Genomic DNA, 22,239 nt, shown 5'->3' on the forward strand with positions numbered 1-22,239 from the left:
ACACCCACTATACGTCTGTTCTGGATCAGTTCTTTTACTTTCCTAGTGTAACTCCCTCTGGTGATTACTAATCTGATCTCAGCTGTAAGAGCTTGTTTTGCAGCGCTTAAATCTGATTTGCCCAAATCGCTTTGTTTATCTTCAGAAAACACCAGCATACAGGGGGAAAAATAACTTTTGAGAGCGTTTTATCATTGTATTGAGGGCAGCTGCTCCCAATTTAGTTCATAAACAAGGTTGTTTAATGGTTCTTCCGTCACTTTCAGCCAAGAACTCTTTTTGTGGACCCACAAAATTCAAATCATTATTTGCTGAAAAAAACTCTTAAACATCACTGGAGTTTACGTACATTCAAATACAGGGCACCAGATTCATTGTTGGTCAATGGAAATGGCATTTGATATTATTAATGTGCCATATTTGAATATACACCAATGTTCAAAGTTTGGGATGCATTACACTGATTAAAAGTGACAGTAAAGACATTTATAATGTTACCAAAAAATCTATTTCATAAAAGTGCTGTTTTTCTATTTATTAAAATAAACCTTTCTACTCGTCAAAGAATCCTGAAAAAATTGGCTAATAATTCCCACAAAAATAAAGCATCACAACTGTTTTCAACATTTATAAGAAGAAATGTTTGAAAATTCAGCTTTGCCATCACAGGAATAAACTACATTTTAAGATATATTAAAATAGAAAACATGTATTTTAAATTCTAAAAATATTTCACAATATTACTGTTTTTAGCTGCATTTTTCATCAAATAAATGCAGCTTTGGTGAACTTAAGAGACTTTCAAAAACATTACAAAATTTTACCAACCCCAAACTTTTGAATGCTAGTGTAAAAGATCATAAATAAGATCTAAAGGCTGCAGTGGATTAAAAAATATAACAATACACCAAACAGCCTCTGAATATCTTCAGAAGAAGTAACATTCACTTCCACTGCATGGTAAAGATTCACCAGGATATTTTTACAGTGACAATGAGTAAAGTATGACAGAACTTTCATATTTTGGTGAACAGTTCCTTTAAAAAGTTCTGATCAATGTATTTATCCATCAAAAGAGGAAAAGTAAAGCCCTCCTGAGTTCTTTGGACAGATTTTCTAAAGAACCAAAGAACATGCAAAGATGACATTTAGGGTGTTGTTAACCTCTTTTTTTATTTTCAAGAGTGTACAACACACAGCAGGTTGCTGGCCAACTGTTGACTGCATGAGCACTTTGAAATGGTCAGCAAAATTGATTAGGTTAATGATGACTGTGCCATTTTAGTTTCATTTTCGGAAAGGAGCCAACTCACATCAAGGTTGAGACAAAGGAACAGCTCGCACGCTCATTTAACATGCACGCATCAACAGGAAGATGGCACATCAGTTGAAAAAAAAAAATATTGAAAAGCATAATTTCTGTTCTGATACACCAGGCGGTACAAGCTACAGATGCATTATGTGGTACAAGAAAATCCTTGAGGAGCTTTATTCATATCTTTCCTTGCACTGTGATGATTCACGGAGCTTCAAGGATTACAGAAAGGAAATACAGAGACAGCGGCAGAGAACAAAAAGGAAAGGGTGAGGAGAAAGGGTACAAAGGGACGAAAGAGACAAGAAAAAGTGGGAGAGAGAGACAGAGAGAGAGAGTCGTGGCACTGCCACTTCAGGTCGGCACGGCAACCGATCCTCTGTCACCATAACAACGGCGAGACGAGCTACCCAGCAGGTAAACAAGGTTGCCCTGGACGACGAGGGGAGGGGAAGGTAGTGATGGGGGAAAAAAGAACAAGTGAGACAGAGGGGAAAAAAAGGGCGATGGAAGGATCGAAATGGATGAAAAGTGAGTCTTTGAGAATACATTTATGAGAACGGAAAGAGAGAGAGAGACAGAGACGGACAGATAAATGTAGCGGGTGTAACTGCTATGGTTGCCAAAGCAACAGAGGCAGTGAAGACTCCTCATCGTCTAGGCGAAATAAACCTGTTGGCTTCTATAAAGACAGCTTGAAAATCAACAGACAACCTAACCTAGACTCCTTATAACCATATTAATAATTGAAGGGGTCATTATATAATTGTATTTACATTCATTAAATCTACTCTGCTATATACATAACCGATCAGAAGATTGGGGTTCTAGATTTTTTTGTTTTTAAAAGACGTCTTTCATGTTCACCAAAGCTGCTTTTATTTGATTGAAATATTATTACAATTTTCTATTTGAATATATTTTAAAAATATAACTTATTTCTGTGATGGCAAAGCTGAATTTTCAGCAGCAATTACTCCAGTCTTCAGAAATCATTCTAATATCTTGGTGCTCAAGAAACATTTATTATTGTTATCAATGTTCAAAAGGACAGCATTTATTTATTTAATGAATCATTGTTATATAAAATAATTCATTTCTTTTTTTTATAAAAAATGAATGTGGATACCGCTAACCATTCAAAACAACCTTTCAAAAAGTCTGGTGTTTTTCATAGATTTTCAAGAAAAAAAGTATAAGCATAAACAAAAGCATAAAAGTACAAATAAATGTATAAACTGCACATGACCTTTAACCTGAGGACGAACATCTCATGCTTTCCATAAATGTCCAGCTGCTATTTTTATATTGCAGTAGCACCACTGATATTAAAACTAAGTGACAATTTAATAAAGTAAATCATTAAATAAACTGTAGAGCATGATGTTTAAAAACACCAGGAAACTGAGACTCAACAAATGTGTGCTATTTTTTTGTGTATGGAAAAATGTAAAACACATCAATACACAAATAAACGTAATCCTACAATCTGTGTTGCAGCAGGAAAATGCAAACGTATGCTTACAAAAATAGAAAATACTGAAGAAAATATTAAATGTAATATCTCTCCATACATGCCATCAGAAGCGCAGGTCATAACTGTCGCTTCATTTGTCTTCCAGCTAAAACACTCCATTGACATGATGAGCACACACACACACACACACACTTAATCTCCGCCTTGATCTGAGGCCAGGGATTTCAGTGGGATTATGGGATATTAAATCCATAGATTATTCAATCAACTGACATTTACTCTGCTGCCAACCTCCATGTATTGCCTTGAATATATATAAAAATAAATCATCATGTTTTACCTGTAAAATACCTATATTCGAAACAAGACACACCCAAATTTGTCTTTTCCATTCACACAAACTCTGAACAATATGAGCAAAATTCAGAAAGGCGGTGACTCATAAGAGCTTAAAAATCAGATCACAATTCATGTTCACTCATTCACTATATGCCTGCAGGGCATGCTGTTTGTTCATGCTCCCCAAGTTTCTCTGTGCATGGAAAGAATGACTGTGTGTGTGATTTGCACTCAAGCTCAAGAGGATCTCTCTTGCGACTTGTTAGTGTGTGTGGTGGCAGATGTTAAATTAGCTGTGTATCTACACAAAGACTATTCTCAATCTTGCCTCTGTACCCATCATGCAATGCTGGTCATTGCATTGAGCTGGTTCCCTAGCAACCCAGCATCCCTTGTCCCAGCCGTCTCCTGGCAACAGGACCTGCGACCGTAATCAACCTGCACGCCACCCCACCCCCAATATATTCCACTCGCTTTCTTTCCAATCTCCTTTTTTCTCGCTTATTTTTTCAGCCATTCCATCCATCTCCCATTTTATAACAAACAGAGAATGGTCTTCAGAAATATGTAGTTTCATTCACATTTAACATGCCAAAGAGAACATACTTTTATTGGTACTTACATGTCTTTTACTCAAACACAAAATTGTACATTTAATATAAACATTCAGTGAACACTGAATACAAATATTCCATTATTAGTAATTATTATACGGTCATTGAAACTGCATGTATGACAATCATAAGAGTTAGAAAAATAGCCTTTAAATAGCATGTCATACTGCTGTCATTGCTTGAAATGTCACATAAATTACCCTAAGACAATGAAACACCATCTTGGCTGAAAGATGGAAAGCTCCTGAAATCTTAATTCTTGAAATAATCAATATACTCTGTTTCAAATGTGTCAATCACTAGACCTCAAGCAATTACAATGGTAACACAGACTTTAAACTGTCAGTGTTGACACCTGCCTAAATGGGGAAAGATGGACAGAGAGGGGGGGGGAGTATGTGTGAAAATGGCTCCGGTTGGGAAACGTGGATATGCATTGGTTGGGCTTAATAACTCAACTGAACTCAATAAGCATATCAAATTCTGAATGTAGCACATTCAAACTAACTCGCTTTTGCCAAGCAAACAGACCTCATGTGAGCGATGCTTGCAATAATGCTGATATCTAACCCCCCGAACACGCCGTCAACAGTGGTGATGCTGTCCTATTGTTTGAGATGGGGGTGCTACTTTATTTATGTCTATGGGAACCAAATGCGGATGAGGAAAGCAATGGATTTCACCACTTTTTTTTTAAATAATGTATATTTGTTTGCTAGTCTTTATAGATTAGATGAACTTCTCAGTTTGTAAATATGAACAAATAAAAAAGTTATAGTAGCTCCTGAAATCTTCATTCTTGAAATAATCAATACTCTGTTTCAAATGTGTCAATCACTAGACCTCAAGCAATTACAATGGTAACACAGACTTTAAACTGTCAGTGTTGACACCTGCCTAAATGGGGAAAGATGGACAGAGAGGAGGGGGGAGTATGTGTGAAAATGGCTCCGGTTGGGAAACGGGGATATGCATTGGTTGGGCTTGCTAACTCAATAAGCATATCAAATTCTGAATGTAGCACATTCAAACTAACTCGCTTTTGCCAAGCAAACAGACCTCATGTGAGCGATGCTTGCAATAATGCTGATATCTAACCCCCCGAACACGCCGTCAACAGTGGTGATGCTGTCCTGTTGTTTGAGATGGGGGTGCTACTTTATTTATGTCTATGGGAACCAAATGCGGATGAGGAAAGCAATGGATTTCACCACTTTTTTTTAAATAATGTATATTTGTTTGCTAGTCTTTATAGATTAGATGAACTTCTCAGTTTGTAAATATGAACAAATAAAAAAGTTATAGTAGATAGTTGTGCACTTAAAATGGAATTCTAAGGGACAACCATTAATTTCTGTGGTAGTTGTCAATATGTATTTAACACACAATATTCTTAAAAAGTGAATATTCTTCATTTGAAACATCAACAGGTATAGAATATTATTTATTATTAAAGGGGTCATATGATGCGATTTCAAGTTTTCCTGAAAAATCAGGAAATCTGCAAATGCTATATTCATCATTTAGTGCCTGTATGGGTTTTCATGAGCAACAATATCGATCTGGGACAAATTCAGAAAGAAGACAGATTACCGCCAGCAAACAAGCTCTTAAGATTGCATGATTTGTTACAGACGACAAAACCAATCAAATCAAGAGAGGAAGTAGGATGGACCCAAGAGGATCTGTTGTTCGTGACTTTATTATAATAAATGTCTGAGCATCTGAACGCTACCACAAACATAAAGTGGATGAAAAGGGCAGCTAATATTTGCAGCTAACTTCCTTTTGAAAAGTAGAAAATGGCCATTAGCTAGTTTATTTTATGTCAATGGTGTGAAAAACTCTGCTGTGCACAGTGGATAGATGTCCGTCAGATTAAGTTCTGCTATCACAGAGTGTGTAATCATCAAAGGCCACACACACACGTGCACACACACACACACACTCTTGCTAGCAGATGTCTGTCTTTAAGCTTGTGGACGTCCACTGCCTCCCCTTTCAACATTGGCCCCTCCCCCCATCACAACCCACGGCTCATTATGTCAAATTTTCTTTCATTTCCCCCCTTCCCCCAATTCACCCCCAATCTTTCCCCCCTCTTCACATATCCGTCCAATTTCTCTTTAATTAGACCTACTTTCACCTCTCTGCCTCTTTCGCGCTCTCGAACCCTGTAACCCTTCAATTCATCCGAACAATGGACTCATCCTGTCTGGATGTGAGTATAGACACTGACACTAAGTCAAATATACTTAATCTCGCATTTCTCGAAAGGAAACATGCGAGCGCATGCAATTTCGCATTAGAAGCGTCGGTTCGTATTAGTCTAATATGATCGCTTATCTTTTATTTGTGTGAAAAGTACTGGTATGAGTTTGCATACACTTTCTCACACATAATCCACTTGGATTTTCATAGAAGTACATTTTGTATGTGTACAATTTCACACAAACACATCAGTTAAATGTGAAATGTAGTGCACTATATTTGTAAAAAACACTCACTGAACAAAACATGACACATATTTTAAGGTATACAACCAGCAGTCTTATCTTATTTGATTTTCCGGGTGCACTAAACATACTACGACGGAAATCAGAATGAGCACATTGTATTAAACTACAAACAAACATCCAGACATTTGCTCTCATAGACTCCATCCCCCTCTCTGATAACACCTGCCCCCCCCTCCCCCACAACAAAGGCACAACAGACGCTCTTTTAAACACAACTCGTCCCAAACACAAAAATGGCAAAATGTGTGCTCTCACACATCATAGATAGACGTTCAACTGCCTTTTTGCTATCAATAACCAAAGGGAGCGCTAGTTCAATGGAGATCGGGTGTAATTTGATGCTTTGAATCAAAATTATAATAGTAAAAACAACATTAATAGTGCAAACAGAAGCTATCTGGTCTGTCCTGCTGATCTACTACATCTTGTTTTTTTGTCACGATTTTTATGGCTGAGGCAGGGGTAAGAGTAAAGCTGTTTGTGAAACAGCAAATACAACAACTTAAACCACAAAAAAATCATTGTGAAAGCTGATATTTATCTTAACTGAAGTCAGATAGGATCCAGCTGAGTCACATTTCACATGTTTCAAATTCATCCAGTATTTCAGCCCTGTAGTACACTAGCTGCTGCCAAAGGCCAAAGGGAATATGATTAGAGATGTAGAGGAAACGAGAGATTGAGGGTGTGTACGTACGTGAATGCAGTGCTGGATTTAAAAGCGCATACGAATGTTTGCGCGACTGAAGTACCTTGGACGATGCCTGGCGCTTTGTTGTGCCCATGCAAGTGGGGCCATGTGATAAACAGAGGTAAGCAAACACGTTGGGATGGCAACGGTAGGCAGAGAGCGAGAGATAGGAGAGATGGGGAAAGATAAGAGGGGGAGGAGGAGGAGAGCATGGGACAGAAAACCAGAAAGAGGACTCCAGGTCTCCATTCTCCTCCTCTGTCTACAATCACTGCGTGCCTCTCACCTGAAATTAAACATAAGGCCAGGTGCCACTCCAGCCATGCCATCTGTTCAACCCCTCCTCCCTTGCCTTCCTTTACCTCTCCATTCAGTTCACTGCTCTCAGTTGATCTTTTATTCAGAGTGTCAACATTAGCAAAATTAGAATATTATACTGTTTTTGTCAGTTATTTTTTGCTCATCCAAACAGTAGTCATAAAAATGTATGGTAACACTTTATTTTAAGGTGTCCTTGATGCACGTTACATGAACTTATTATTATAATAACAATTAATTATGCATAATTACATGCAAGTACCCCTAAGCCTAACCCTAATCCTAACCCTAACCATATAGTAAGTACATGTAGTCAATTTATATTACTCAGTACTTAAATGTATAATTACACTGTAAGTACTTGTTATTATAATAACAATGAATTGTGCATAATTACATGCAAGTACCCCTAAGACTAACCCTAATCCTAACCATATAGTAAGTACATGTAGTTAATTTATATTACTCAGTACCTGTAACAAGGACACCTTAAAATAAAGTTTAACCAAATGTATGAAATATGACTATTACAAACCCTATTACAAACATTTGTATATTTTTCATCTGTAGAACATGAAAGAAGATGTTATGAAGTATATGTAAGTGGTTTTTTTCTCCATTCAATGAAACACTGTTGTAATCGTTAACTAAAACTACAACTAAAACTAAAGTTATTACAGATCAGTTTCGTTAATTGAAATAAAGCTGAAATAAAATAAAAATATCAGACCTCAAATGAAAGTGAGAAATGTTGCCTTGGCAAATAACTAAAATAAAACAATTGAAGTACAAAAATGACTAAAACTAAAACTGAAAGTTAAAACAAATAAATGAAAGCTTAATAAACATTTTAAATAAAATGGCACAAGCACATAACAAAATGACTAAAAATAAAAATAAAATCTAAATGAAAAATGCATAAATACTACAATAAATAATCCTAAAATTACACCAGTGAGAGTCAAAGGAATCCAAAACAGCATTGGATCTCATTAACTTCCATTGCAAGGACAAAAAAAACCTTGAGACATTTTTCAAAATATCTTTTGTGTTTTGCAGAAGAAATTACGTCATACAGGTTTGGGACAACATGAGAATAAGTAAATGATGGCAGAATTGTCATTTTTGGGTGAACCTACCCCTTTTCTTACACTATTTGAACAAGGTACGTTTTCATCACTCACAAAATGACAATGCACATACTGAGTCTTAAAGATCAAATCTGAAAAACAAATCTGAATTGGATGTAGTGTGAACAAAGCCTGAGAGAAAAAGAGAAAAGGTGAGAAATTAAAGTTCCAAGCCAATTTCTGTCTTATCTTATCTGTCTTTCTCCTCTCATCGTGGTTACAATTCCTATCTCACCGGCACATGCACTCTAAACACACATCACGCAGCGTTGCTAAAGCAATTCTCTATGATTGACAGGCAGTGGGCGGGGCCTGCTCTGAATGGCAGGTGCCATGAGCTGGTAATAATGCCACACAGCTGGGCTGTCTGTGTGTGTGTGTGTCTGTGTGTGTGTGTGTGTAACGAAAGAGAGAGACAGAGAAAGAAGAAGAGAGATTTCTGTTTAGGAGAGGTGGGTGTTATTCTTAATAATGTGGTTCCCGCCGTACCTCATGGGGGAGGTTTGAACACCGTCTTACCAGGCTTAGGTGAGGGGGGAGACTAATAGAAGGATGGAGGGATAGAGAAGGAGGATTTAAAGCCAGGGGAACCCACTGATCTGTGCCTGGAGAGGTTGGCAAAGGTCAGACTACTGTCATGCTAATAATGGGATTTGTTCTGGAGTTACCCACGAGCACACATGCGCATAACGTTACTCACCATAAGGAAAAACCATCTAAACAGATGCTCACAAACATTGATTCTCTAAAACCAAGGCAGAACAAGGTTTACTTTGCTCACACTTCGATTTAATTTTGTCGCTTCTAACACTACTCAACCAGCTTTCAATGTTACATGATGTGACATACGGAGCAATAAAGCCATTATATCCCTTCATTAGCCTACGTCTGGTGGGACCACAGTTGGCTCGGAGTCTGTTCAGATGCACCAGAAGCTTCTGTTTGGCCGCTCAGTCCACATCGTGTCTCATCTTTTACGACACGCAGCTTCCTCTAGTGCAAATTAAACTCACTTAAATAGAATTTGAGGGGAAGCGAAAAAAATCCCTGTAGTTTGCTTGCTCCAAGTCTAATCAACAGGGGGGAAAAAAACATCACCACGTGCAATAGTTGTATTAAAGGGATATTCCACCTAATAATTAAAATACTGTCATCATCATACTCACTCTAATGTTATTCCAAACTGGTTTGACTCTATTTTTATCTGTGGAACATAAAAGAAGATATTTTGAAGAATTGTTCAACAATGGAAGTCAATGGGAACCGAAACTGTTTGGTTACCAACATTCTTCAAAATATCTTCTGTGTGGAGCTGAATATAGAAAGTCATACATGTATGGAATGGCATGAGGCTTAGTTAATGGGTGGAATATGCCTTTAATTCCTGCTTGTAAATCACAAAACAGACCATATGATCTCATCCTCAAGTTCTATACATTGACGTCACGTGCATTCAACTTGCAACACCGCTCATAATGATCCCGTACATCTGGCAAATCTGAAAAAGTAGGTAATTTACACATAAAAATGCATAAAAATGAATTTATAGGTTGCCCGTCATGGCAGATGGCCTAACAGCTAATCAACGACTTCAGACAGCGACACGATCGCAGATGCCTTCAAGGAATGTGCCCTCCTACATACCTAATTAAAGTCTGTTCAGTCAACACAGATTTCCACAGATCCCATCTCCTGAACCATATAATGTGTTGTTTCCACTTTTAGAAATGACTTCATGTTCCTCAGCCCTGTTAGAAGAGCTTCATGATAAAAGATTTATCCTATATGTAGTCTGCTATATATAGGCAATTGGAAGTGTTTGTTTGACTTAAATAAATCTATTTTTTATACAGCCCGTTCACATTATTAACAGCGACAACTCACCCCCGGCAATGTCTTCTGCTCGTGCAGTGCATTCTGGGCCTTCAAGGCTGACTCCCTCGCACAGTACGTCAAGAACGCACATCCTGAAGAAAGAACAAGAATACAACGTGGGATGTAAAAATAAAAACATAACAGACATAGACAGACCATGGATAACAAGCAGTGTTTTGCGGACATAAAAGGATATGACAACCGTGACTAAGAATTATGAACAATTTGTTTTCTCACCAAAGATGCCTTTTCTATGAATAGATTTGTTTATCATAGGAAGCTAGAATGTTGGATGCAAACTTAAAATGAAGCAGCAGGAAATGAATGTTATTGCAAACTAAAGGTTAAAGTTTCTACACAATAAAACAAGTATATATCCCACTGTCAAAGAAGGCCTCAGTAGACGAACTAAGATATGTAGTTAAGATATGAATAGGAAACTCATCTAGCACCATTAGTCTCCCATCTCCCCTTGAGACTGTCCGTTCTATAGAGCAGCATTTAATTACCTTTGTGCATTCCCGTGTACTTGTCCTTGATCACCGTAAGCTCATAGATCTTCCCAAACTGCTCAAAGATGGGCTTCAGGTCCTTCTCCTCCAGATTCCGTGGGATCTGGCCAATGAAGAGCTTGATGGCGTCGGCCTCCTTCATTAGGACAGTTTCCTAAGGGGACGGAGCGACAGCTGCGCCCGGGGTTTCAGCACTGGAGAGCGGCTCAGCGACGGGGGAAGAGTCGCGATGTTAAACACGAGTCCCGGTGGAAAGGTTTGAACCGTGACAGCTCTGAATAAAAAAAATAAATATATATATATGTATATAGTTGGCCAAACGTTACCTATCTGGGAGACCTTTTAAACAAAACACAAATGCTTTTATTTTGGGTCTGTAAAATGTATATCGAAATAACGACAGTATAGTTTTTTACATGGTTTTTTTATCAATGTAAAATACGATTGGTGGAGCTGTTGCTATGGTTACCTCCTCAAACTCAAGTCATTTCTGTTCGTGAGCGAAATGTGAGAATATTGAGTCCTAAGTTGTAACTTGTGGTAACTGAAACGTTTTAAACTCAGCTAAAACCTACTATATTTGTACTTAAATGTAAAACATTTTCTTTTAAGGCCCCCAACCTCTTATTTATTTATTTATTTATTTTACTTCCCCGAACCCCCTTTAGTTACCGAGAATCAAAATGGGCTAACGCCTTTTCTGTTCCGCAATATGAAGGCATACTTAATTAGATCTAGACCAATCAAAATTCAATATGCAAATAAATTCAAGAACAACCTCCAATCGCCATTCAGTTTGCCAGAATTACAATATCGTCTTCCATGACCGTCAATTTGAATGCCGAACATTTTCACACAATGGGACATCTTACATTTCTTTACAAGTATAACGTTTATAAACAAACAGAAAGCATACAAAAAAAATATCTAATTATCTACAAAACAAAGTTTAAGTTTGAGCTGAATTAACTACATAATATTATGGAGGATAATAGGGATTTCTATACAGTGCTTTTTGTTTGATATTTCAACATCATACAATGCTTAGCAGATCTGTAGTAGCTATATATATATATATATATATATATATATTAAAAAATTAAAATTTCGAGCTATTTGAGTATACATTAATGATCTGTTTGAATGAATGCATTATATAATGTAAATATTAATAATGTATGCTATTATAAGGTGTCACCAAAAACAGAATATAAATACGAGAGATCAGTCAATCTCTAAGGTATTTTAAGAGATTAAAATGCTATAGTAAAACAAAGAAATTTGTGTTACGAGCTCTGGCAAGAGAGCATATTAAAAGTGAATGCAATAAAATGAAATGCATATAAATATCGACAGATATCCCCATTGCTTCTTTGTTTAATCCTCACTGGAAGCTCAGGCGTATGTGGCTCTTTGTCACCACACCAACTGCACATACGCACATACATGATAGAGAACAAAAACACGCAGCTATCCAAGCAACTTCACGTCTTTAAATCAAAAGAGACTAAAAGAATTTAATCAATTTGTACTAGCTCTCTGGTGTTTGTGCAGGGCGAAATTTGCTCTCGTATCCTTCCCTCTCTCTCTCTCTCTCTCTCTCTCTTTTGTTAATCCCAAGGGGATGTTTGTTTATTTGCTGTCTTTCTGCCTGGTTGTGAATATGGTCTGATATTCTACGTGCACAGATAAAGAGAGCTGATGGAGAGGGGTGGCTTGAACGCCAACCCCTGTACGTTTAACTAAATCCGTGCATCTGTCACCCTCGAGTCGTCTTGGTTTTTGTCTCTCTCTGCCCTCTCAAATATCTCCTGTTGACTAGAATACATGCATGAATCAATACAAGTATAAATGCAAATAAAATGGATTTCACTCACGTTTTAATGCAGAGGCTGTGAAGAAGATGCACTGTAATGCTGTAGCCTATATTCACGGTGTTGACACTCCGTATAACCCGTTGCTTTTGACGTCGAAAGCCGGTGTCCCCCTCCTGTCCATCTCCTGTCCTCCCTCGGGGTGTGGAAACCGTGACGTTTACTCGGCTTAAGGGAGCGTGTATATTTTCCTCTCACACAGCGTATCCGCAAAACCATTGGGTGCTGTCAAATAGAAACATCTGTCCCTTTAATATCAGTGTGATACAATGGAGGTAAAAACAGGTTTAAAAAAATGTATCATGAATTTCTCCTAATCGCGCCTTTATATCTCAGCTCATATAGATATAGATATCTCATGTATAGAATCTCTATCTTTAGACAGTTTTTTTGTATCTGCACCAAAATATCTCACAAATGCAACTGTTTCACAATTATTTTAGTTCTTATAACGCATAGCTCAAGTTTGTGACTCAAAATCTTGTAATTGCAACTTTATATATAAAAAAGGGATAGTTTATTTTATATTTTCTTACAATTACTGCAGATCATCATAGCTAAATTGAATACAGTACTATATTTACAGCATGATTCACCTCCTTTTGTTTTGAGAATGAGTTGTACGAGGGAAACTAGTTTGACAAAAGAGACCAATGAATTTTCCATATGTATACAAAAAAATTAAAGCAAACATAATGGGGAAAAAAGACAAAGGAGGACGGAATAATCATATTCAAAATGATTAATAAAGAACAATAGTAATAATTCTATGAATAATAATGTCACACGTTCCTTCATGAAGAGCTACGTTAAATGACAAACAAAATATGGCAAAAAAAAAAAAAAAAAAAAAAAAAAAATTCAAACAAACGAACACGTTTTACTCATAGGAAATGTACACTCAGGTGAACAGGGTTACGGTTCGCTACTGCTTTATTCGAGTGTTCGTTTTTTAGGTTTGTATGTAACATTTCGACGGTGCCTGATATCAAGGACGCTAATCCGCCTTTTGTTCTCGTCGAGCTCTGACCACGGTGCTGAAACTACATTGAGCCAAATCATGTTTTCTCGCAAATTAACGCCCACATAGGCTACTACGTGATGTGCTCGCTATGCGGTCGAGCAATTTCGCTATCTTAGTGCGCGATCTGACAGGGAATTCAATTTAATTCATTCTCTATTACTGACAAAAATATATAAATAAGTAAAATTAACCTTTAGGAGATTAATTTATACAGATCACTTCACAAACCGTGTGTTCGCTTTACATCCGCCGGGACATGAAGTTCATCTGTAATTGTTTAATGGTCAGTAGCCTATATATCAGGCTGTCTGGCTCTTAGGGTAAACTAAATTAAAGACTAGAGTACTTGTGTTCATTTACTGGGATTGACAACCATCTGCCACGAGCCCTTAAATCCCCCAATGCTGTTTTTACCCTTGACCTCGAATCCATATTAAAAAGTTATCTTTCTGATAACCTCATTTTAGAACAAAACCCATAACTCTATACTATGACCCCAAAACACGACACATTCACGTACACAAGAGCACGCACTTAAAATCACAGATGACTCAACTGGTTATACCAGACAGTTGAATTAACGACGACATCTGCTGGTTATTTCAGTATTGCCTATTTGTAAGCATTGAGAGCTTGTCGGTGGTCAAAGTCTATGTGAAGTATGCAGGAGAATCGATTAAATGTAAGCTCCCAGATGCTCAACATGATTTTTGAACAAGAGCCAAGAAATCTGGATGATAAACAAACTGCTTTCATCATTTGTGAGTGGCTTCTTTTATATTTTATACATATAAATTCATATCAAGCAGCCCAAGGCCCTCATATCTTTGTGAGGTATGAAACGTGATATTGTATCAGCTGCATCTACTCACTTCAAGTGGACTGGCATAAAGGTCACCTACTGATATACCCTGACCTTTATGTTGTGCATTCTTTTCGAGCAATAACCCGATTTGTCAGTTCTGGGTTAGCCACTATGCTAGGCCTATATGGTCATACTTATTTAAAAAAAAAAATTATTTACATTTTTGCTTTGTCTAATAATATGTCGATACAATATTGCCTGCATACTCATTACGAGAACAACAGAAACCACAATACCTCTAACAAGAGAGCAAGCTAACCCATGAGACCTATGATACTTGCCTATAGCAATAAAGTACCAGCTCATTAACATCAGTTTGTACCAGTAGAGGGAGGTAGAGCTCTAACTTTACATTGTTTATTGCATTTGTCCTTAAGGCCTGAAACAACTTTAGCAGAATAAAGGCTTTAACCATGTTGTGCACATAATACAGTTAACCTCCATTACAATCTAAGTTTAAGACTAATATTACATTCTGTCCATTGCATAAGAAAATATTCAATAGTTAAGTGCATTTTACCACTGACTTCAGAGTGGCATGCTTTGCTATGGACTTACAGCCTGATATATTTTACAGTTCTTGCAAATATAAATGGGTAATTAACACAGACTGAGTGTGCTTTGTGCAACTGCATATCCTTTACCTTTATTTGCAAGCAGATGGGATACAAGGACATTGGATGTCCCCTCAAGCACTCTGTTGCTGGGCAGACAAAGTCCTCACCAGATCTGCATTCATTGAGGATGGACAGAGGGAGAAAAACAAAACAAAAGGTTGATTGGGTTAAAAGACTAAGGTGACAGAAGGGGGAAGGTATGTAGAACATACATACAAGAGAGTATATATATATATATATATATATATATATATATATACATCCACCACCCACCCCCCACAATGGTGCTTTAAAATACATATTAAAGTTACTACTAGTATCTTTTGAAAGGGTACTGCCCCTTGACATTTTTGTAGTTTTTTTTTGTATATATAAAGAGAAAGCATTCTATTAAAATTTCTATTAAATGCAAAGAAGAATAATAAACATTGGTTACTTAAGCAAAGTGTTTATTTTAATATTTTGATACAGAGGTCATTTCTAGTGTATAAACTGTGTATGCCGGGGGTGGATAACTTGATGGCATCCCACGCGGCACATGCTGTTGTGGAAAGTTTAGCATGACGCGGTTAGAAAACATTCTACTGTTAGGAACAGTGCGCTCGCTCTTCGCGTATGGGGGCGTGGCCCTCTCTGCTATTTAAATAAGGTATGTTACGTAAAGTAAACGGACGAGCGAGCTGATGAACGTCAGAAGATTACCGTAAACCTCAGAATCACTGTTAAACGTCATCTTCGGTCCTGTAAACGTTTAATGGTGTAGCGTTAGCAGCCAAATTAAATTACTTTAAGATATTTAGATCTATTAAAATTCAAAACATGACTCTACACTAATTATATTAACTATTAATTAAATTATAACATAGGCTATAATAATGTATTGCAATGATTAGGCGTTTAATCTTATAATTACATATTACAGATAATAATAATAATAATAATAATAACCTAGTTTAATATGTTTTTTAATCTTATTTTTCTGTTCAGAAGCTTGAAGTTGAGTTTTTTGTTTTTCGGCCGACAAAATATTTTATAGGCTACATTTCATTATTATTATTATTATTTCCCCGAAAATAAATCCGAGTGTAGGTATCATAATCGGTCTTATTGAAACATCTGAGGACACGACCATAGACAGTTGTTTTGACTGTCTTAACATATTGGACAGCTTCAGCGTTAACTCTCGATATAGCCTATTTTAATAATACGCTAGAAATTCAAAACAACTTCGCATATTCGTATGAGAGAGGCGACATCTTGTGGAACTGAATGTTGATGGAATGCTGAGCTCTGGCCTTTCTTGATTTGTGTAAATAGCACTGTATAAAATGTCATTTAAAACCAGTAAGGAATCTTCGATAACTTTATTGACCATTATATTCTTTCACGTCTATTTGTACGTCTTTAATTATAATTAAGATAAACTTTAATTTAAACCTCGTTATTAGTACTTTAATTTGCAAAAACGTGATATAGGTGTTTGTTAATTACTCCTAGCCCCACCAAATCTCTACACATGCTGGAAACGAATTAATGAATTAAGAATTAAGGTTATGTTTTACTGAGGCAGTTTGTAATTCAAAACCCTGCTTTTGTCCATGACAGACAGAGAGGAGATCAACCGTATGACACCTCAACAGCAGGTGCCTTACTGAAGGATGAACCTCAGGGCAAAAGAGTGTTTGAAAACCCCTGGTGTGAAACTATGAATAACTAAAAGGGATAGTCCATCCATCAATCAAGTCGTCCTAAACCTGCATGCGTTTCTTTCTTCAGTTGAACACAAAAGATATTTTGAAAAACGTGGGTAACCACACAGTTGGTAAAAGCCATTGACTTCCATAGTATGGAAAAAAAAATACTATGGAAGTCAATGGCTACCAGCAACTGTTTGGTTACCAACATTCAACAGAAGAAACTCATACGGGTTTGGAAGAACTTGAGGGTGAGTAATGATGATAAAATATTCATTTTTGGGTGAACTATCCCTTTAAAGTTTGCTCATCACCAGATGTTCTTAAAAAGGAAACTTTCTCTGAAACAGCAAAACGCATCATCTAGATTTGATGAGGATTTTGTTTAAGTTAGCAAAATACAACCAGGACATTAGTGCATGGCTCCTTTCAGCACAGGGCCCAGGACATCACCACAGCTTGTCGCCCCCTGCTGAAGACCATGTGTAAATGTTTGTTTTGCAACTTGAAACAAAGCTAAATTTAGTCAACTAGAGGTTACAATATCATGTATATGCTGTTTTTGGAATGTATATGTGAAAATTTCAGGCAATTATTTAACGGTTTAACTTTAACAGGTCTTTAGCAATTTAATGCTAATTTTATGATTTTAAGCAATTTAGTATTATAAGCAATTATGATTTTTTACTTCATTATAAAGGGCAACTTAATGTTTCCAGCAGCACTGTGGTTATTTAGCTATATTTTCTTTATTTAATGTTTTACAATAAATTAGCCAAATAATCTAATTTGAGTCTTTGCTTCCTTTTCTGTTTGATGAAAGTTGAAGCATGAAAAATGTATATAGGCTACTGAAGTACCCAGCCAGAAAAGCCAGTTTCAACATGTTTTAAAAAGTCCTGCAGTGTTTTACTTTTGCGCTCGTTTTTTTTTTTTTTAAGATTTCTGAAGCAGAAGTTATTCTGCTATAACGTCAGAATCAGTGGAATTATACCGCTTTGCTCATTGCTAAAATCCTGCCTATTAGCCAGCAAACATCAACTGCAACTGATTTTAAGGTTGAAGAATTTCTCCTTTTACTTTACACTTCTATAATGTTGTGTTCAAGAAAAAAAAAAAAAGCCTCATGTTGTTACGTTGTTCCGATTTTAGGAGTTCACACCATAAATATCCATCTGTGCCTAATCCAATCAGCCAGGACTCGAGCATGAGTGACATTAAATTAAGTGGAACTATGCTAGGCCTTAATTTTAGAATCAAGTTATTGTGTAAATTCCTTGTCTTATATGCTACACTTAATTCAGAGAAACATAATTCTTTGTCTTTTAAGCTACATTTATTTCAGAGAAAGATGCAACAGTGTGATGCAACATTTGCCTCACAACTGAAGTGTGACCAGAGTCATCTCTTGATAAAGTGCTTATTTGATCAGACAAAAACTTGATCTTAATCTGTCTCGGCATAATAATTGGCTATTTCAAACAATTTGTGCAAACATAAGCCTAAAGTGAGATAAATACGGGTAATTATGAAGTAAATACTCATTGCAAACCAGACTACAGTATGTGAGAGGAGCGTTAAGGGATCCAGGATCACTAAATAGGAAACAGAAAACCCGAAGTGGAGCTGGAATGGACTGATTACAGAACACACCGAGTGAGGAGGTAAACATTTAGCTTGAATTAACTGTCTACACTTAAGATTCTGATAACTCAAGCTATGCTTTGTACAGTTTGCAGTTACATAGAATTTATCATAGAAATGGCCTACATTTACCCATTCAAACACTAATTAATTGAGAAATACATTAAATGGGCTAAAAAGCCTCTGATTTTGGTTCTAGAACACGGTGTAGGACAATTCTCAGTCATATATAGTCAACATGAGTTGCAGCCATTTAGCTACAATAAAATCTCTGCATACAATGTTGATCATATTTTATTAATGAATGAAAGGTGTTCGCGAAACTGTGAAGAGCAAAGAAATCAGTTCGGAAGCAACTGAGATGAAAAGACTCAAAGACATCATGGTTGAGACTGCACTCCACCACAGTGTTTTTTTTCCAAACACATCTTTATTTATGTCAGTACAGTAAAAGCCTCGGGGAACTGAGGGAGGCCGTGATGATTCTGCCCGACAACTTCGTTTCTTCTGCATCTTCTGCCACTGTTGGCAAAAACGGCTCGTCTCTGTACACCTCAGCGCCTTACCTCAAAATTGTAAAGATTACTTTTTCTCTACACTGCTGTTTGTCCATGAAAGAGGATAATGAAGCTTAACTACCTGTTAAGGTACATTTAATTACATGTACAAAATAAGATCAAAACTACCAGCTTTGCATAACAATATAGCTTGATCATCAGTTGAACTTAAATTTGGAAGTAAAAAAATATCACATATCAACCTGTTAAATGCTGATCCAAAAAAAACATTGAGTTTCCCAAACATATCTGCGAGATATGTACACACACATTCCCTCTAAGGGAAAAGGATAAAGGATATTTTGTATTAACCTTTCAATTTGACTTTTTTATAGAACTAGACACAAAAACTATAAAAATTAAAGAAGAATTAATGAAATGAAATTGAATAACCACCTCTTGTTTTGTCTGCCTTCAGATTCCATCTCATTCCCCCAGCATTCCTTGCCAGATATTCTTTCCATTTCTCTGCTCCAGTGCTCCTTGACTTCATCTTGCAGCACAAATGCTTACGCTTTACATGTCTTGGTGTTGGAAAAGAACAGATCTTGCTCAAATGTTTTTGGTGATCTGATTCCATCCCCTTGGTTACTTGAATAAATGTGCACTTTTCTATTGTGATTTTGTGAAGGTGTTCAGCACCATCCCCTTCATGTCAATGTCCACAGCAATTTTTGTCTTGATGATAACCCAACAGCACTTGGACTTCTTTACTTGCTCACTGTGACATGCACTAAACACCTGAGCATAAAAATCACAAGACACACTTCAGTAATGTGGAGGCAAGAAAGGTCGTTTAGGGGGATAAAAGGGGCCCCTGACTCTGGGAGGTCCGCCAAAAGTTGGGCCAGGTCGCTTGCCTCTTGGAAAGGGCAGCTCATGATGGACCGGTGGTGGCCTACGAAGGGGCCTAGGAGCTGGATAGTGCCCAGGGTGAGGTGGACGAATATGGTGTGGTGGTGGAGGCCTGTGCTCCAGGTGAGGAGGAACCCTGTGCTCTGGGTAGTGAGGTGGTATTTCTTCAGGATAATACTCTTGTGCACGAGGTGAAATTAGGTGCATGTCGTAATGAGGGGGAGAGGGGCTACGTTGTGGATGTTCGTAGTATGGGTCAAAGTATGGATCTTCAGGCAAAGGTCGAGGAAGACTTGAGGCTTCATGGTAACCCCGTACTGGAGGAGAAGACCCAATGCGGTGATGGGGTATACTTGAAGGGGGCTGCAGAGGTACTCTTGGTGGATGTTGGTGGTTGTAGTCCGCTGGACCATTCGGTGGGATTTTAGGAACAAGGTGCGGTGCATGAGCAGAGTGAGAAGCCCCATTCCCAAGTGGATGGAAAGGCTCCTTGTTTGAAACCTCATGAGATAACTGTTCATTATCAGAGTTTGCTGGGACATAGGAGCCATCAACACCACCTCTTTCTGCTTCCCCGAAAGGTTCCTGCAAATCTTCGGTGGCATGAGGACCACTTGCTCTCGAAGAAGATGCAGGATGCATGAAATCTTGTGGTGGAGGAGGAAGCTTTGGGATAGGTGGCAGAGGTGTGGTGAAGAAGTTAGGCGCAGTAAGATCCTGTCTTGGTTCTTTGGCAACGTACCGCTCTGCACCGTATGCGTCAGAGCTGGCCAATACTTGCTTCTCTAGATCATCTTGATATGCGTAGCTACCTTCCACCATTTTAGGATTTGGTCCCACATCATGAATTAAGGGGTTTTGTCTCAGCTCTTGAAGCATCACACTGGATTTCTCGATGGTTTCTACACTGTCTCTCAAAGGTTGCTGGTTGCTGGACATAGAAGAGGAACGCATTGCTTCAATGCGTTGATGCCGCTTAGCTTCTGCCTCCGCAAGAGAGGGCACAGAGTTTTTAAAGTCTTTTTTTGGTGCGGTCTTCTGGTGCATGTCTGTATGAGCTTGTGGATCGGTTTGAGCATTTTGTTTCTGTCCAGATGGAAGTGGACGCATTGATTTAGCATCTAAAGCTGTGGACATAGACACCGTTTGCCCCTGCTGATACGGGAACAGCTCTGATTGAGGAGCATCCATAATTTCATCTTGCGTTGGTGTAGCACCAGCTTCATCCCTTACAGGGGTTCCACCAAGGTTCTCTGCACTTGCTGAAGGGCTATCAACAGTTCCTTTAGGCCACGACAGAACAGATGGAAATCCCAAATTAAAGTCTTTCAGCCCTGGGTTACCTTGGAGAAAGTTATCAATCTTGGAGTCCAAGGTAGAGTTTAGAGAAGAGCTAGGAGTTACTTTCTCATTCTCCATATTGGACTGCATAGCCGTAGGAGCCACACATCCTTGAGTGGAGGGATCCCTAGCCAGTGGGAGACTAGAAGGAGCAAGTAAGACTTCAGGAGATGTATGAGTCTCTGCTGTAAGACGTGATGTCAGAGATTGCTTTTCAGAATTTGAAGATGTGGTGGTCTTTGCAGTCGGGTTGTTTAGCAAAGAGGACAGACCTGGCGGGAAAAAAAATTGTAGAAAGAGAAAGATAGGGGTAGGGACGCAAGGGTCAGCAGATTGATTTAAAAACAAAACACATTTTCTAAAGAACTCATACTAAGGGTCAGGGCCCGGTTGCATGAAAGCCCTTAAGCTAAGAAATTCCTTAGTTTTAAGGTTAAGGGAGCCCTTAGTGAAACTTGTGTTGCAAGAAAAAAACTTAAGGGTCAACTTAAGGAACCTTAAAGCTGTCATTAAGTATTCCCCTTAATTATTTAAGTGTTCCCTTAAGTGTTGCTACAAAGTCCTTAGTAACCATTTCACCTTAATAAATTTAAGAGACTAAAAGAGCTCCCTTAAGTCATCTTAAACTCAGTATCTGCAGGATTTTTAAACTCAAATGTAAGACTTGAGACATTTTTAAGACCTGCACAAATAAAATATCATATGAGCGCAGTAGGGCAATGACTATTGTAACATATTAAACTGTAACATGACTGTAAAAAGCATGACATACAGGTTTTCACAAAACAAAAAGTTTTATATAAATTTTTAAGTAAATGGACGACTTGTATCAATTATGATATCAATTTAAACAATTATTATTAATCAATTGTTACATTAATTAAATAACAATATAAATATAATTTGTCTTAATTGTTTCGATTTTTATAATGCATTATCTTGTCGGTCCACATGTTCACATTTACAACTCTGCGTGTT

General features: G+C 37.6%; 2 protein-coding genes across 6 annotated transcripts in view; both read right to left on the reverse strand.

The window, feature by feature from the left end:
- LOC107739496 (CUGBP Elav-like family member 3) overlaps window positions 1–19,541 on the reverse strand; it is a 31,729-nt gene extending 12,188 nt beyond the window's left edge. For all 4 annotated transcript variants that reach the window (XR_001640009.1, XM_016551626.1, XM_016551624.1 and 1 more), the window contains exons 1-5: window positions 19,459–19,541; window positions 15,198–15,282; window positions 12,668–12,889; window positions 10,788–11,064; window positions 10,288–10,370 (exon numbers count right to left, since the gene is read on the reverse strand). Coding sequence is in view for 3 of the 4 variants with exons in the window: in XM_016551626.1 (XP_016407112.1) it covers window positions 10,288–10,370; window positions 10,788–10,932 (228 nt within the window). In the remaining variant the exon portion in view is untranslated. The remainder of the gene's footprint in view (window positions 1–10,287; window positions 10,371–10,787; window positions 11,065–12,667; window positions 12,890–15,197; window positions 15,283–19,458) is intronic.
- rprd2a (regulation of nuclear pre-mRNA domain containing 2a) overlaps window positions 18,919–22,239 on the reverse strand; it is a 42,627-nt gene continuing 39,306 nt past the window's right edge. The window contains exons 10-11 of one of the 2 annotated variants that reach the window (XM_016551623.1): window positions 19,462–21,533; window positions 18,919–19,069 (exon numbers count right to left, since the gene is read on the reverse strand). In XM_016551623.1, the coding sequence (XP_016407109.1) occupies window positions 19,834–21,533 (1,700 nt within the window). In that variant the 3' untranslated portion in view covers window positions 18,919–19,069; window positions 19,462–19,833. Of the gene's footprint in view, window positions 19,075–19,461; window positions 21,534–22,239 lie in introns of both variants that reach the window. The other variant, XM_016551622.1, reaches the window with a different exon arrangement.

This window comes from Sinocyclocheilus rhinocerous, unplaced genomic scaffold, assembly GCF_001515625.1.
Source record: "Sinocyclocheilus rhinocerous isolate Xijiao unplaced genomic scaffold, SAMN03320098_v1.1 scaffold314, whole genome shotgun sequence".
Classification (NCBI taxonomy): domain Eukaryota; kingdom Metazoa; phylum Chordata; class Actinopteri; order Cypriniformes; family Cyprinidae; genus Sinocyclocheilus; species Sinocyclocheilus rhinocerous.